The sequence below is a fragment of the Tachypleus tridentatus genome, chromosome 13 (assembly GCF_004210375.1).
Source record: "Tachypleus tridentatus isolate NWPU-2018 chromosome 13, ASM421037v1, whole genome shotgun sequence".
NCBI lineage: Eukaryota > Metazoa > Arthropoda > Merostomata > Xiphosura > Limulidae > Tachypleus > Tachypleus tridentatus.
The window spans coordinates 173,834,359-173,850,518 of record NC_134837.1 but is presented as its reverse complement, the minus strand read 5'-3'; the positions used below and the strand labels follow the sequence as shown (position 1 = coordinate 173,850,518).

The window sequence follows — 16,160 nt, the reverse complement described above, 5'->3', positions numbered from 1 at the left end:
TATAAGAGAAGATTAGCTTGATCCTTTTTGAAATAAAATTTTTAATTTGATTTCACAGAATCTAAATATATGAATCTGTAACTCTTCACAATGACACTCCCAGTTTTAAAAAGTATGTCACACAAAATATATTAATCTGTAACGCTTCACAATGACACTCCCAGTTTTAAAAAGTATGTCACACAAAATATATTAATCTGTAACGCTTCACAATGACACTCCTAGTTTTAAAAAGTATGTCACACAAAATTTATTAATCTGTAATTCTTCACAATGACACTCCCAGTTTTAAAAAGTATGTCACACAAAATATATTAATCTGTAACTCTTCACAATGACACTCCCAGTTTTAAAAATTGTCACACAAAATATATTAATCTGTAACTCTTCACAATGACACTCCCAGTTTTAAAAAGTATGTCACACAAAATCTATTAATCTGTAACTCTTCACAATGACACTCCCAGTTTTAAAAATTGTCACACAAAATATATTAATCTGTAACTCTTCACAATGACACTCCCAGTTTTAAAAAGTATGTCACACAAAATCTATTAATCTGTAACTCTCCACAATGACACTCCCAGTTTTAAAAAGTATGTCACACAAAATCTATTAATCTGTAACTCTCCACAATGACACTCCCAGTTTTAAAAAGTATGTCACACAAAATATATTAATCTGTAACTCTTCACAATGACACTCCCAGTTTTAAAAAGTATGTCACACAAAATATATTAATCTGTAACTCTTCACAATGACACTCCCAGTTTTAAAAAGTATGTCACACAAAATCTATTAATCTGCTAGTTTTGATTTATCCCTGATTCAGAAATGTTAATTCTTTGTACATTCCAAAGAGATTATTTTCTAGTGATTTGAGTGTAAACAAACTGAAAAGACTTAGTATTAGGTATAACTTATTTAGTCATACATAGTGTCTGAAGTGATAGTGTTTGAAAATAAAAACAGATGTGCTAATATTTTGTTTTCACTTTTATTCACTTATTTTTTTGATAAATGTCTTACTTCTAATGATGATACACTGATTATATCAAAGAACAGTTAAAGTTTATATGGACTGAAAATAATTATCTTTTTTGGATAATTGATAATTATGGCATGTACTTTATATTAACCATCATAAATATGAGCAGACTACACAAGTTTTCATCAGAACTTGTATAATCTTTGCACTATGTGTATCTTCTGTAATTAGCAGGTTCTTGTATCAGAGTACTTTTTCAGTTTTGTGTAAATTTTATATAGTTCTGGAAACCATATCTGTTTTATTTATTGGTAAGTTTAATCTTATATAGATTCTTATCTGTCAGCTGTGTGTATTTTGTTAAGTTAAGGAAGCTACATATGAATGAAACCTGACTTTTCAAACAGAACAGGCCTGGTGTATGATGAGCAAATGAAAGATTTCTTCTGTTTGTGGGACCCTAATAATCCAGAAATACCTGAACGTTTTTCTTCCTCCTTGGAAAGATGCAGAAAATATCATCTCGTAGAAAGGTGTTTAGAAATACCTGTACGTAATAATATTGTTGAATTAATTTACTGCAATATTGTTTTCATTAAAACACAACTAGAAATACTTGTACCTAATAATATTGTTGAATTAATTTACTACAATACTGTTTTCATTACAAATAAGTTAGAAATATCTGTACATAATAATATTGTTGAATTAATTTACTACAATAATGTTTTATTACAAACATAGTTAGAAATATCTGTATGTAATAATATTGTTGAATTAATTTACTACAATACTTTTTCATTATAAACATAGTTAAAAATATCTGTATGTAATAATATTGTTGAATTAAGTTACTACAATACTTTTTCATTACAAACATAGTTAGAAATATCTGTACCTAATAATATTGTTGAATCAATTTACTACAATAATGTTTTCATTACAAACATAGTTAGAAATACCTGTACTTAATAATATTGTTGAATTAATTTACTACAATAATGTTTTCATTACAAACATAGTTAGAAATATCTGTACGTAATAATATTGTTGAATTAATTTACTACAATAATGTTTTCATTACAAACACAGTTAGAAATATCTGTATGTAATAATATTGTTGAATTAATTTACTACAATAATGTTTTCATTAAACACAGCTAGAAATACCTGTATGTAATAATATTGTTCAATTAATTTACTACAATAATGTTTTTATTACAAACATAGCTAGAAATACCTATTGTGATAATTGTTAACTAATTTACAGTTATACTGGATTAAAAGTTATATATAGCTCAATGTTTTAAAAAATTCATAAGGTTGATAACTAACTGGTATGAAAGATAGGTATCCTACAATAATTTATGTAGGGAGACATCTAGGATAAGTAGACAAACAACATTGCCAGTTCCTTTACACATAAAGTATAGTTCATTTATAAGGTTTGAGGGTATAAGATTTTTGTTTTCTATAACAAGGGTAAAACTTAAAACAATTTTCTTGATGTGTTTTTATTCTGTAATTTTTCAGTCTCGTTCAGCTACAGAAGAGGAAATAACATTGTTTCATAGGTGAGAAATGAATGTATGTATATTTAATACAATTTATATGAAAGTTTCATTGGTGTACTTTCGAAGATGAACATAATTGGGTTTGTACAGATTTACAACAAACAACAAATTGGACAATAGCCTTTTGTTTTACTCACATTTAGACTAAACATGTACTTCCCCATATCAGTGTTTACTTTGTAGTTCCAATACCTGTACTAGAAACTGTGTATTATGAAGTAAAGCAGTCAGCTCTGTAGCTGCAGTGTGTTTTAAAAATGTTAAGAGTATAACACCAAAAATTTTAAAAGTTGTTATTTCTATGCTGAAAGCTTGGAGTCTGAATTTCCAGCTCCAGACATGAGTTTTTATATATTATATTCCTCTATATTCTTACAAGTTCCCAAGTAGTGAACGTAACTACCCACCAGTAGTTCTGACATTTCATTGGTGAATTTCTCCAACTCATCGGGCTTTCCAAAAACAAGAACCGAAACGCTCAAATAATGGTCACTGTGATGGTGACTGAGCCAGTTGTACTACTACTCCTGTCTGTAGTAATGAACCTTACATAAAGTGCCACCTTTAAATGCTATTTTAAACTATTTAGTAGTCTTCTTTATGCCACTAGACTGGTGTCAGTAACTTATTACTGTCAAACATGTGACTAGTGTTTTTCTCAGAGTCTTTATTGATTCTAGGTTTAATAACTCTTTACTCGTGATGTAACTAGTTAACTACTTTTCACCTATTGTTAACCTACATTTGCAATATAGGTGTCCCATCTTACACCATTTATTTATGTGTGCGTACCTCATCCAGAAGCTTAAATTTTCATTCTTTTTTAATGCCAAAGAAATTGTATGAAATTATTTAAAAATACAACTTGATTCATACCTACATTCATAAAAGTAATAAATGATAATTAACTTGAATGTAATAATGCCAGCTTTGTTTTTGAAACATTATGTTGGTTGTTGCTCATGTTTAGTTAAGATGTGTTGGAACATGACGTATGAAAACTGTTGGACTGCTTTAAATGTTTATTTTTATGAGACTCATGTATGCTAATGATATTATACCACTGACTTTAGGAAGGAATATGTAGATATTATAAAAGATACAGAAGGGAAGGAGGAAAAAGAGTTTCTAGAAAATCTGTCGTCAAGATACGATGATGTTTACTTTCATCCAGTAAGTTATATCCATCCTCTAAATAAAGCTTTGTTACAAAGTTATTGAAAACCAACATGTAGTGTTGCCATGCTATTATTTGTCTTTATCTACAAAATGGAGGTTAAATAGAAATGTATGGTTTAGATATTTTAGTTTTGGTAATAGTCTTATAAGTATGACCAATAAACAAACTAGTTTTGACACTTTCATTGAATACAGTAACTGATGTTCACAAGTAAGAAATGCACGTAATACCGAGTGAGATTTAGGGCAGTGGTACACCAACTTTGTTCATTGTGTCTTTCTTTTCTACTTACAAGTTTTGTTGCACTTTCCCACTGTTTCCCTACATTTGTTTATATTTCTATATTAATTAATTGAGTAAAATTTTGCAGTAATTTTTACAACTTTATTTTTATACATTCTGATGTAATTTATATGATGTTATAAATTTACTTGTGTGACTCTCTATGGAGGCTGCTTATCAAAATTAGACAATGTGGATTTAGGGTTAAATATCATTTTAATTAACTTATCATAATAAATTTAGTCTATTTAAAGCACTCACAAATTTAGTGAAACTTCCACAGGTTGTGTGAAAGTAACTTTTAAATAATCACTAGCTTCAACATGACAGGAGAATGATAGAAAAATAAAATACAGTAAAACCTAAGCCGGAAATTGCATGGGCAGACACCTGTACAAGCTGGAAATATCACAATTTTACAGCACTATCTTAAGATTTCTCTTATAAAACGCCCTCTATATGGCAGAACTTGTGTAACGTGAATGGGAAAACTACCTTTTTCATCTATCAACAAGTACGATTATAACCTAAGGCAGAAAAAAGTTTTTGATTAAATATTAATTTCTTATTTAATTAATAATTTATTTAAATTCTCAGATATTTTGTTACAGTAAATATTAGTTAAATATATTCTGTTCTTTTTTTCTGCTGTCATTATTCCTGAGGTCGCTATTTGAAAGAACGATTGATTGTACTTTTGGTCATATTTGCTGATGGGAAAACTAGAGAAACTATGGATAATAAATAAAAGTGAAAATCCGCTCTGTTTAAAAAATTTAAGGAAGAATCAACTTCCTTTGGAATGGAAAGCAAATAATAAAGTACAGATGACAAGTGTTATATTCAAGGAATTTTTGAACAAATTAAACAAAAGAATGGAACAAAAAAATAGGGATGTTCTACTTTTTCTAGATAATGCAACTTCTCACTCCAAACTTCAACTTTCAAATGTTCATTTAGTCTTTCTACTTCCATATACAACATTAATTCTACAGCCACTATATAATGGAATTATATAGTGTATAAAATTGAAATACAGAAAATTGATGATTCAGCATATTATTACAAACAAGGACGACTGTAAGAGAACATCTGAAATGACCATGAAAACCGACGTGTTAGATGCAGTTGCATTTTTAAGTCATTCAATCAAATGTGTAATAAAGTGCTTTCAAAACTGTGGATTTATTCTTGATAATGGTAGAGATTGTGGAGAAGTTGTTTGTTATGATGATTCTAGTGAAATCCAAACTCTGAGAAGGTTGATGCAGATGATTCTGTAAACTTGGAAGGTTTTGTGAACGTTGACAGAATGTTTTAACAGAAACTGATGAAATTGATTTAAAATCTATAATAGAATTGCAAGATGGTAACAGTGTGAGAGATTCAGAAGATGAACAAAATGGAAAAGATAGTGAGGAAATAGAAAATCCTACTTCATCGCAAGTGTTAAGTTGTATTAACGCTATGAAACTGTATGCAAAAATGAAGTGGAAAATGAACTTCATGAAAAGGTCGTAGAATTGGTGTTCTCTTTTAACCGCATGAGAAAGCGCATTGAAAAAAAATGTAAACAGTTGAAATTGGATACTTTCTTCAAATAAATTTTTATTAAGATTTTGTGTACTTATGTACATTTTGAATGTCTATTTTTGTTCTTATTCTAATAAATATAACATAAACAGTATAATAACTTTATTCACAGACATCTTACTTCCCTTGAGTCAAGCAATTATAACTTTCTGCTCAAAAATGATATATAATTAAGGAAATGCATGCTCACTGCTTAAGCCAGAAAATCTTCTTAAGCTGGAAATTTTACTTGGCCATGTGCTATTCTGCATTAGAGAGGGTTTACTTTATTGGGGTTAAAATCTCCAATGTAAGTGTTACTTGTGGCTCAGTGATAAGGTAATCACTTACAATGTCACAATTTAGGATTTATGTCTGTGGTGGACAAAACATAAGTAATCCTTTGGGGTGACTTGTGCTAAAAGCAAAACAGAGAATATATTTACACATCGTTAGCTATTTATTATTCAGTTTCAGTACAGAACACATAAGCTAAAATATTCTGAACTTCTTTATTGGTTTTAATGTAGGTAAATCTTTAGATCTTTAAAGAACTGTCACACACTGTAATTACAGTGGATACATCATATCCATTTAACTAATTTTTTATGAGGTGTGGTGTTCTCAGGAAGACGATTTCGACATTTTATTACATCCTGTAGAAAATGTGCATAATTAAAATGTTATTTATCACAGTCAGCATACAACTCTACATTTTGTCACATCCTGTTAATGTACAAGTAAAATGTTATTAACCACAATCAACACACAAGTCTACTTTGTCACATTCTGTTACTGTTTAATGAAAATGTTAACCACAATCGACGCATCTACATTTTTTCACATCCTGTTAATGTTCGATTAACCACAGTCAACACACAAGTCTACGTTTTTTCACATCCTGTTAATGATTGATTAACCACAGTCAACACACAAGTCTACGTTTTTTCACATCCTGTTATATTTAATTAAAATGTTACTAACCACAATCAACACACATCTACATTTTGTGACATTCTGTTAATGTTTAATTGAAATGTTATTAACCACAATCAACACACAAGTCTACATCTTGGTTAAAATATTATTAACCACAATCAAGGCATGTCTACATTTTGCCACATTCTATTAATGTGTAATTAAAATGTTACTAATCACAATCAACACAGAAGTCTGCATTTTGTCACATCCTGTTATGTTTAATTAAAATGTTAACTACAATCAATACACATCTACATTTTGTCAAATATTGTTATGTTTAATTAAAATGTTATTAACAAAAATCAACATACAAGTCTACATTTTGTCACATCCATTTAATGTGTAATTAAAATGTTATTAATCACAATCAACACACATCAACACTTTGTCACATCCTGTTATATTTAATTAAAATGTTAACCACAATCAACACGCATCTACATTTTGTCACATCATGTTAATGTGTAATTAAAATGTTATTAACCACAATCAACACAGAAGTCTGCATTTTGTCACATCCTGTTATGTTTAATTAAAATGTTATTAACTACAATCAACACACATCTACATTTTGTCACATCCTGTTAATGTTCGATTAACCACAGTCAATACACAAGTCTACATTTCTTCACATCATGTTAATGTTTAATTAACCACAGTCAACACACAAGTCTACATTTTGTCACATCCTGTTAATGTTTAATTAAAATGTTATTAACCAAAATCAACACATATCTACATTTTGTCACATCCTGTTATATTTAATTAAAATGTTATTAACCACAATCAACACACAAGTCTACATCTTGTCACATCCAATTAATGTGTAATTAAAATGTTATTAACCACAATCAACACAGAAGTCTACATTTTGTCACATCCTGTTAATGTTCAATTAACCACAGTCAATACACAAGTCTACATTTCTTCACATCCTGTTAATGTTCAATTAACCACAGTCAATACACAAGTCTACATTTCTTCACATCCTGTTAATGTTTAATTAACCACAGTCAACACACAAGTCTACATTTTGTCACATCCTGTTAATGTTTAATTAAAATGTTATTAACTACAATCAACACACATCTACATTTTGTCACATCCTGTTACGTTTAATTAAAATGTTATTAACCACAATCAACATACAAATCTACATTTTGTCACATCCATTTAATGTGTAATTACAATGTTAGTAACCACAATCAAGACACATTTACATTTTGTCACATCCTGTTATATTTAATTAAAATATTGTTAACTACAATCAACACAGTTTACATTTTGTCACATCCAATTATATTTAATTAAAATGTTATTAACCACAATCAACACACATCTACATTTTGTGACATCATGTTAATATGTAATTAAAATGTTATTAATTACAATCAACACACATCTACATTTTGTCACATCATGTTAATGTTTAATAACCACAATCAACACACAAGTCTACATCTTAGTTAAAATGTTATTAACCACAATCAAGACATGTCTACATTTTGCCACATTCTATTAATGTGTAATTAAAATGTTATTAATCATAATCAACACAGAAGTCTGCATTTTGTCACATCCTTTTATGTTTAATTAAAATGTTATTAACTACAATCAACACACATCTACATTTTGTCACATCCTGTTAATGTTCGATAAACCACAGTCAATACACAAGTCTACATTTCTTCACATCCTGTTAATGTTTAATTAACCACAGTCAACACACAAGCCTACATTTTGTCCATCTTATTAATATTTAATTAAAATGTTAGTAACCACAATCAAGACATGTTTACATTTTGTCACATCCTGTTATATTTAATTAAAATATTGTTAACTACAATCAACACAGTTTACATTTTGTCACATCCAATTATATTTTATTAAAATGTTATTAATTACAATGAACACACATCTACATTTTGTGACATCATGTTAATATGTAATTAAAATGTTATCAACCACAATCAACACAAGTCTGCATTTTATCACATCCTGTTATCTTTAATTAAAATGTTATTTACTACAATCAACACACATCTACATTTTGTCACATCCTGTTAATGTTCGATTAACCACAGTCAACACAAATTCTATATTTTTTCACTTCCTGTTAATGTTTAATTAACCTCAGTCAACACACAAGTCTACATTTTGTCACATCCTGTTAATGTTTAATTAAAATGTTATTAACCACAATCAACACATATCTACATTTTGTCACATCCTGTTATATTTAATTAAAATGTTATTAACCACAATCAACATACAAGTCTACATCTTGTCACATCCATTTAATGTGTAATTAAAATATTAGTAACCACAATCAAGACACGTTTACATTTTGTCACATCCTGTTATATTTAATTAAAATGTTGTTAACCACAATCAACATATGTCTACATTTTGTCACATCCTGTTATATTTAATTAAAATGTTATTAACCACAATCAACGCACATCTACATTTTGTGACATCATGTTAATATGTAATTAAAATGTTATTAACCACAATCAACACAAGTCTGCATTTTATCACATCCTGTTATGTTTAATTAAAATGTTATTAACCACAATCAACACACAAGTCTACATCTTGGTTAAAATGTTATTAACCACAATCAAGACATGTGTACATTTTGCCACATTCTATTAATGTGTAATTAAAATGTTACTAACCACAATCAACACAGAAGTCTACATTTTTTTCACATCCATTTAATGTGTAATTAAAATGTTATTAACAACAATCAGGACATGTCTACATTTTGTCACATCCATTTAATGTATAATTGAAATGTTATTAACCACAATCAACTCAGAAGTCTTGCATATTTGTTGGTTAAGGTTATTTATCAGAAATGACATGTATATGAAGATTTAGCTGTTTGGTTTTATCTGACTTATGATTATTAAAATTTTATTGTTATGTGACTAATCAACCATCAACACGTTGGAAGCATAATTTTCTAAGGTTATAAAATACTAAAATGCACATATTTTATTCAGTAAGAAATGTTTTTTAACCATTTGATTGTAATATATTAACACTTGTATGAAGATTTTAATCTCTGTGAGTAACTTTGATTTCAAGAGTGTATATATCTTTTGTATTTTCTAGAGGTCCTATGAAGTGGCACGTTTGGCTGTTGGCTGCACTGTGGATTTAGTAACTAATGTTTTGGATAAAAAGGTAATTCAGACTTTTTTTGTATATGAAAACTTTGTTTAACTGTAAACATAAATGAAAAATTGAGTTGAATTTTTTTATTCTGAGCAACAAAGTGACTGTTACAAATGTTTACATTTTGTTTTGGCTTACTAACCCATAAAAATGGTGTATGAAATAAAGCTTTAATAAGTGTCATCACATCATTACTTTCATGTTGCTTTATTGTAAAGAATATTTAGGTCTCTTATAATTAATTTAAAGCTTGGTAGGTTTTTTTTTTTTTTTCTGTACTTATTTGATTCATGTAGAATGTCTTCACTGTAATGAGTAATCATACATTTGGGAGATAGCTACATGTCCAGTAAGTTTTTACATTTAGTTGAGACTTGATCTATGACAGATCCTTTTTCCTATAAATAATATTCATATCCCAGGGGTTCACTTCACGTTTACTGTTCAGACATGACATGTTTGAAACCTGACTTCTCTTCATGAGTACATTGAATAATGTACAGTTGGAGAGTGTTTGTCTTACAAGTTTCTTCTTCTGTGTGCTTGTATGATTTTTTTCAACCATACATGCTTTCTCAGCACCATGAAAGAATCAGGTAACTTATTTTCTTAATTAAATGAGGTGCACACTATTTTTCTTTTGTCACATTCCTACATTGGTTATATTACAGAGAAAAAAAGTTTAGAATCAAATTATAGGACTAGTTTTAAATTGGAGAAAGTAGAAACTTGAATTTTAAAAAAAATGAAACTCACATTGACTAATTTTGTATAAATAATAAATATATTGAGAATTGTGTTTTAGAAGTGTGTTTTTGTGATTTAGATACAGAATGGGATGGCAATAATTAGGTAAGTAGTCTTCTCTCTCTTTCCCAACTTAATTAAATACTTTTATTGAGTTCATGAAAGTTTTAAAAAGAAGGGGAAGTAACAAAATTGTAAAAATGATTTCACACATTTTTAGTCATTGTTCAATGTTTGAGAACTTTTCATGTTTAAATGAGGTTTTAAATCAGAAAACAAAGCTATTTTGTCCTTGAAGTGCATGATACAAGGTTGGAATGTTTCTCTTATGCACTGTTTAATGTAATAAACTGGTTAAATGTTGTACACAATGAGTATATTTCATTCTGGTCCTTCGATGGTGTTCCATGTAAATTTGTTTTTCCAGGCCTCGAAATACTCTTTAATTTAACTTTTCTGTAAAACTGGGAAAAACAAAAGTGATAAACTTCATGGCAGCTATGAATGAATAATGGTTGAATAAAACGTGGTATTTAAAATGTTTATTGGCATGTGTTACCTGCTGTAATTGAATCTTTGTTTGCTGTAATTGTGTTTGTCAAGATAAAGATAAAGATAACAGCTTCATGGCAGTAATGATACTTTGAAATTACATTATGAATAAAGATATATTTATTATTATTACAAACATAAAAGTAAGCTTAATTTAAAATATATTCTTTATTCAAACAGTTAAGCCAAACACAATTAGGTTTGCATAATCATCAGTAAGATCTTAGCTTCCATCTTGTTTAAAACTCTTGGCCCAGAATAATGCTTTAATAATCAACCTTAACTTCTGTGAACGGTATTAAAACTTTAATTTATAAACTTTTAATAAATAGCTTATCTGAGAATTTTTAAATTAGTTGCAATTGTCAAAAGAAAGTAAAATTTAATTTATGGAGTTAAATTACTCCAATATCAAAAGCAGTACTTCAACAAGCTGTACAGACTACTTTTTAACTAAGGGACACACAAGACGTCAAGCTGCGACACAAAGGCTTTTAAAGAAAAGGATATAATAGAGGAATAATGCAAAGGTACATATTGTGTAAGATTTTAAAAGTATTCACTATTATTTTGCTTAACTCAGATGAAACTGTTATGCCATGTAAGTTTGAATATATTAAGTATTGAGGTGTGTTAGTTTTTAATACTAAAACAATTGATGAGAAATTCCAGATTTAGATGTGGTCTTGATGAAAACATGTGAAAATTTTTATTCATGATTTTGAAATCAAGTGCACTCCTCAACTGGAAATAAGAATTATGGTCACACTGATCAGAAATGAAGACCTGGAGCTTTATGTAAAGTTGTTCACAAACTGATTGTGGTGAAATGTGTGGACTTTATTTGATACAAGAGGTTTTGTTCTAAAAGAATTTGTTACATTTTTTACCTATTACATTACATGATGTGGATCTTAAATAAAAAACATGATTCTCATCTTATATGAGAATATTAGGACTAGGGTACACAAGTATAAATTGTGGCAGGGTAGGAGTCATCTTCAGGTAAGACAGTTTTATTTTACTAATAGGATGGTTGACCTTCGGAATGCATTACTTTCGAATATTGAGGAGGTAGTAGATTTAAGAGAAAACATGATAAGTACATAAATGTTAAGGTCTAGCATTAAATTTTTTTTAATGTTTATTTATTTAGATGATGGAACAGTTGAGATAGAACAATGGGTTCTATGTCTTCCCAAAATTTTATGTTAAATCCATGAAAGAGGCATTTATTGGAAAGGGAACTGATGTGTATCGATAAAATTGTTTGAATCAAATGGTTAATTCAATATAACTTTAATTTTGTTTTCCATGTCTTAGACCTCCTGGACACCATGCAATGGAAGACAAGGCATGTGGCTTCTGTTATTTTAATAATGTAGCAGTAGCTGTTAAATATGCCTTGAAACATTACGCCTTGAACAGGTATTTAACAAACTTAAAAGTCAATGGTTTTATTATGCCTATTTATATTGAATGGTTGTTACATAATCTAAGTTTCCCATTTGTGCATGAATACATTTTGTAGAAATTAAAGCTTCTTGTGAATTAAACTCACTTTTTGGTTTCTATGTTTTGTTGACTTTAGAACTTTTTCTTATAATGTGTTAGGTTAGATCAGTAATGTTTTTGTTGTAATTGTTTACGGATTCTGTAAACTATTATTACATTTTGTTGAAGTGTGTAATAAAACAGTATCTAATGATTTAGTTAAATGTTTATTAAACATTTGATTATTACCATTTGATTAATGGCTTATGGAATTGTGCATATGTTTGGCAATACAAATATCTGATTATGCCATGTGTTAACATTTATATGGTTTTATGTGATTAGAATTTAGATCCTTTCCAGTTACTCATACATTAATATATTCTTAATGAGAAAAGACATCAAACAAAATGTGCATTTAATCTCTTCTTTTGTGCATTAGTTGATTTACAGTAACAGCAAAAGAAAACTTGTTTATATGTGGTAGTTATTTAGGGGTTTGAACCCATCCCAGGTAGTTGAAATTTAGAGATTTTTCCTTCACCATACATGAAGTATAGGTATTTAAGCATCATGGGAAAAAAGTGAATACAAGGAATGATAAAAATTATTGAATATTAAAGAACGGGTAACAAGAGTGCATAGACTAAACTGGGACGTGGAACAGTAAAGCTTCTAAAAAAGAGGAATACAAATGAAAGGAAAAAAAACATAAAAGTAATGAAAATAATACATAGAAATGAAATTGGAGAAAAAATAAAAAAAATAGAAAGTAATATATGTAAACGAAAAACATCAGACTCGATAGATCCTGTGGGGAGAAGTGAAAATTAGACAAAATAGAGCAACTAAATACCCAACTAAATATGGTTGCAGGCATCTGTAAGTTCTGTATTTGAAACATTTGATGGGAGAGGGGAATGGGAGTATCCAGATTTAAAGACAAAACAAAAACCCTTTCATTAGATGTGTAAACGGGAAAAACAAAGATAGACACTTAGTGCTCAAACTGAATGCTGAAAGTATCAGAGATGCCAACCATTACAATTTGAGCGTAATCATAATGATTTTGGTGTATACATTACGACTATATGCTCATACAGACAAATATTACGACTTCTTGCAACTCCCAAATTATTATATATTATATAGGCCTATACAATAAAGTGATAAATTGTTCCCCCAGGGCTTGAAATGGGTGAAAAGAAAATTTCTAGTGAGATACAAATACATTTTGATAATAAATAAAAGACATAGTCCAAATGGCTACTTGCGATAATCATGTTTGTGCTTGAAATAATAAAAAATATTTGTATCTCCGATGTCTACCAATATTTTGAGTGCAGTGCTTCTCCATACTGGGTACATGGGGGAATCCATAGTTACGTCATCAGTGCTTGTCAGCTAAAAAGTTTTGGGTTGAGCTGTCTACAGTTAAGGATGGAAATGGCAACCAGAAGTATGACATTCTGTGTAGGGTTATGCTTGGAATTCTTACAATCTTCTATTCTAATGCTGACAGTGAAAGGATATTTAGTTTAGTGACTAAAAACAAAAGCAAGTTCAGACCAAACTTGAGCACCTCAGTTTTGAGCAGTATTATAACACACAAGATGTGTATGGAGTCAAATGGACAATGTTGTTATAACTCCCAACCATCCAGAGACATTCTCATGAAAGCAAAGGCTGCAACAGCTGCAAAACTATTACAATAAGTGTCATAAACATAATATAAACTAGTCCTTACACAATGGATTTTTCTGCTTACTGTTTGTGTATGTTCAATGTTTTACCAGTATGTTTGTTACTCTGAATTGGATAAAAGACATAATTTCAAAAGGATTTTTAAAATTTATTTATTAAATACACAAAACATAAATGAGCAATCTATAGCAGTAATAAATAATAATAGTTATTATATAATAATAAACAGTTTAGAGACATTGGTCAGGCCTAGTAGCCACAAATGATAAAGGGCTCTGCCTACAATCATTATGCTCAGTCATTTGAAATAGTTGGCATCTCTGAAGTATACTTCCAGAAGTTTGAAAACTGGAAACTGAAGAGATGATTGTTCAGACATTACTGTTCATCAACTGTTTTTTGATGCTTCACGAGCATTGATGTAGCTTCTGTTTGATATTCTGAAAGTGTTTTCAGTCATACATAAGATGTATACATCATGTATTTCTTTGTTTTGATATAAATCTTACATACGTTTTTATTTGCCGTTTCCTCAGAATTTTTAATCATTCATAGAACTTAATGAATATATTGTTACCTTCTGGTAAAACCTTTACTATATTTGCAATGTGGACATGTATACTATAAAGAAAAAAATAAATTTCCAAGATTGCCTGAGTTTAGTTTTTTCAGTGTTGTATTAATGCTTCCTTAGGTTTGATGTCTGTCTTTCATTACATAGGATTCTAATTGTTGACTGGGATGTCCATCATGGTCAGGCTACTCAATATGCATTCTACGATGACCCTAGGTAAATTTTTTTATTTGTCTTTAATGTGAACTTTAAGAAATTTGTTTAAAATTTAAAAAGCTGGACTGTTTAAATATTTTAACAGTTTTTAGAACAGATACAGCACAATTTTTGAACTAAAAGTCTTGAATGTTTTTGGGAATTAAAGAAAACTAAAAAACGTGATGGTGTTCCAGTTTTATGCAATAAAATAAATAGATTTAAGGTTTCAATGTTTTTAACAAATCTTAACAACAAGCACTGATTATTTATAATAAATAAACCTTCAGTACTGAAGTTGTTTCTCTTTTTAACCTTATATTTCAAGTGAGTTGTAGAGCTTAAAAATGTAAGAAACTGCAAAACCTGTTTTCTAACATATGCTGGTTATTATATTGCAATCATTAATTTTATGTGCATAAACTACAATAAACACTTTCTTTAACCCTGTTTAACAACTATTTCAGATTAGGCTAAATAATGGTGGAGGTTAAAACAATCGGAGTATCTTTTTAATGAATCATTGGTTAAGAAAGTATGACATCATGGAATAAACACCAACAACAGTTTTGCATATCATTTGACAGCTGATTTGCACTCAGGTTTTTTTTGTGTTAAGGATTCATGAAGTACATGCAAAAAACTGCTAACACTTCTTTGTATTTCAATTTGTAATTAGGTTTTAGGCAAACATTGCAATATAATATACATACAAGATAGGATTATATTTATTTTAGTGGCAAAGTTAGGTTATTATAACTTTTTTTTTTAAAACGTTGCTTCGTTAATAACATTATTATGTAATAATTTATTTGTGTGATGAAGGGTTTTAATAAAGGTGTTACATCCAGAGATGTGATCAAGTTTACCACCTCTTTCATACAGCTAGTTGTGTATGTCCATCATCATATTCAATACTCTTTATATTATAATCATTTTTGTATTAAAACACCTTGCATTGAAATTTAATTTTATAAATTTCACATGAGTCAGCCAAATAAAAGTTATAAAAACTTGTCTCAGTTATTTTTATCAACATGTGGAATCTGTGTTAATTTATAAATTCATTTGAGTGCTGAAATTTTCTCACTAGGAATGACACAAATGTTTACAAAAACTTTTAGGTTCCTA

The 16,160-nt window shown here is 29.0% G+C and overlaps 1 protein-coding gene across 6 annotated transcripts in view; it reads left to right on the top strand.

Moving 5' to 3' along the window:
- Positions 1 to 16,160, top strand: part of HDAC6 (histone deacetylase 6) — a 77,694-nt gene that overhangs the window by 3,685 nt on the left and 57,849 nt on the right. For 5 of the 6 annotated variants that reach the window (XM_076474300.1, XM_076474299.1, XM_076474298.1 and 2 more), the window contains exons 4-10: positions 1,396 to 1,537; positions 2,522 to 2,562; positions 3,636 to 3,735; positions 9,701 to 9,772; positions 10,590 to 10,615; positions 12,386 to 12,490; positions 14,982 to 15,050. In XM_076474300.1, the coding sequence (XP_076330415.1) occupies positions 1,396 to 1,537; positions 2,522 to 2,562; positions 3,636 to 3,735; positions 9,701 to 9,772; positions 10,590 to 10,615; positions 12,386 to 12,490; positions 14,982 to 15,050 (555 nt within the window). Of the gene's footprint in view, positions 1 to 1,395; positions 1,538 to 2,521; positions 2,563 to 3,635; positions 3,736 to 9,700; positions 9,773 to 10,589; positions 10,616 to 11,569; positions 11,593 to 12,385; positions 12,491 to 14,981; positions 15,051 to 16,160 lie in introns of those variants that run through there. The other variant, XM_076474301.1, reaches the window with a different exon arrangement.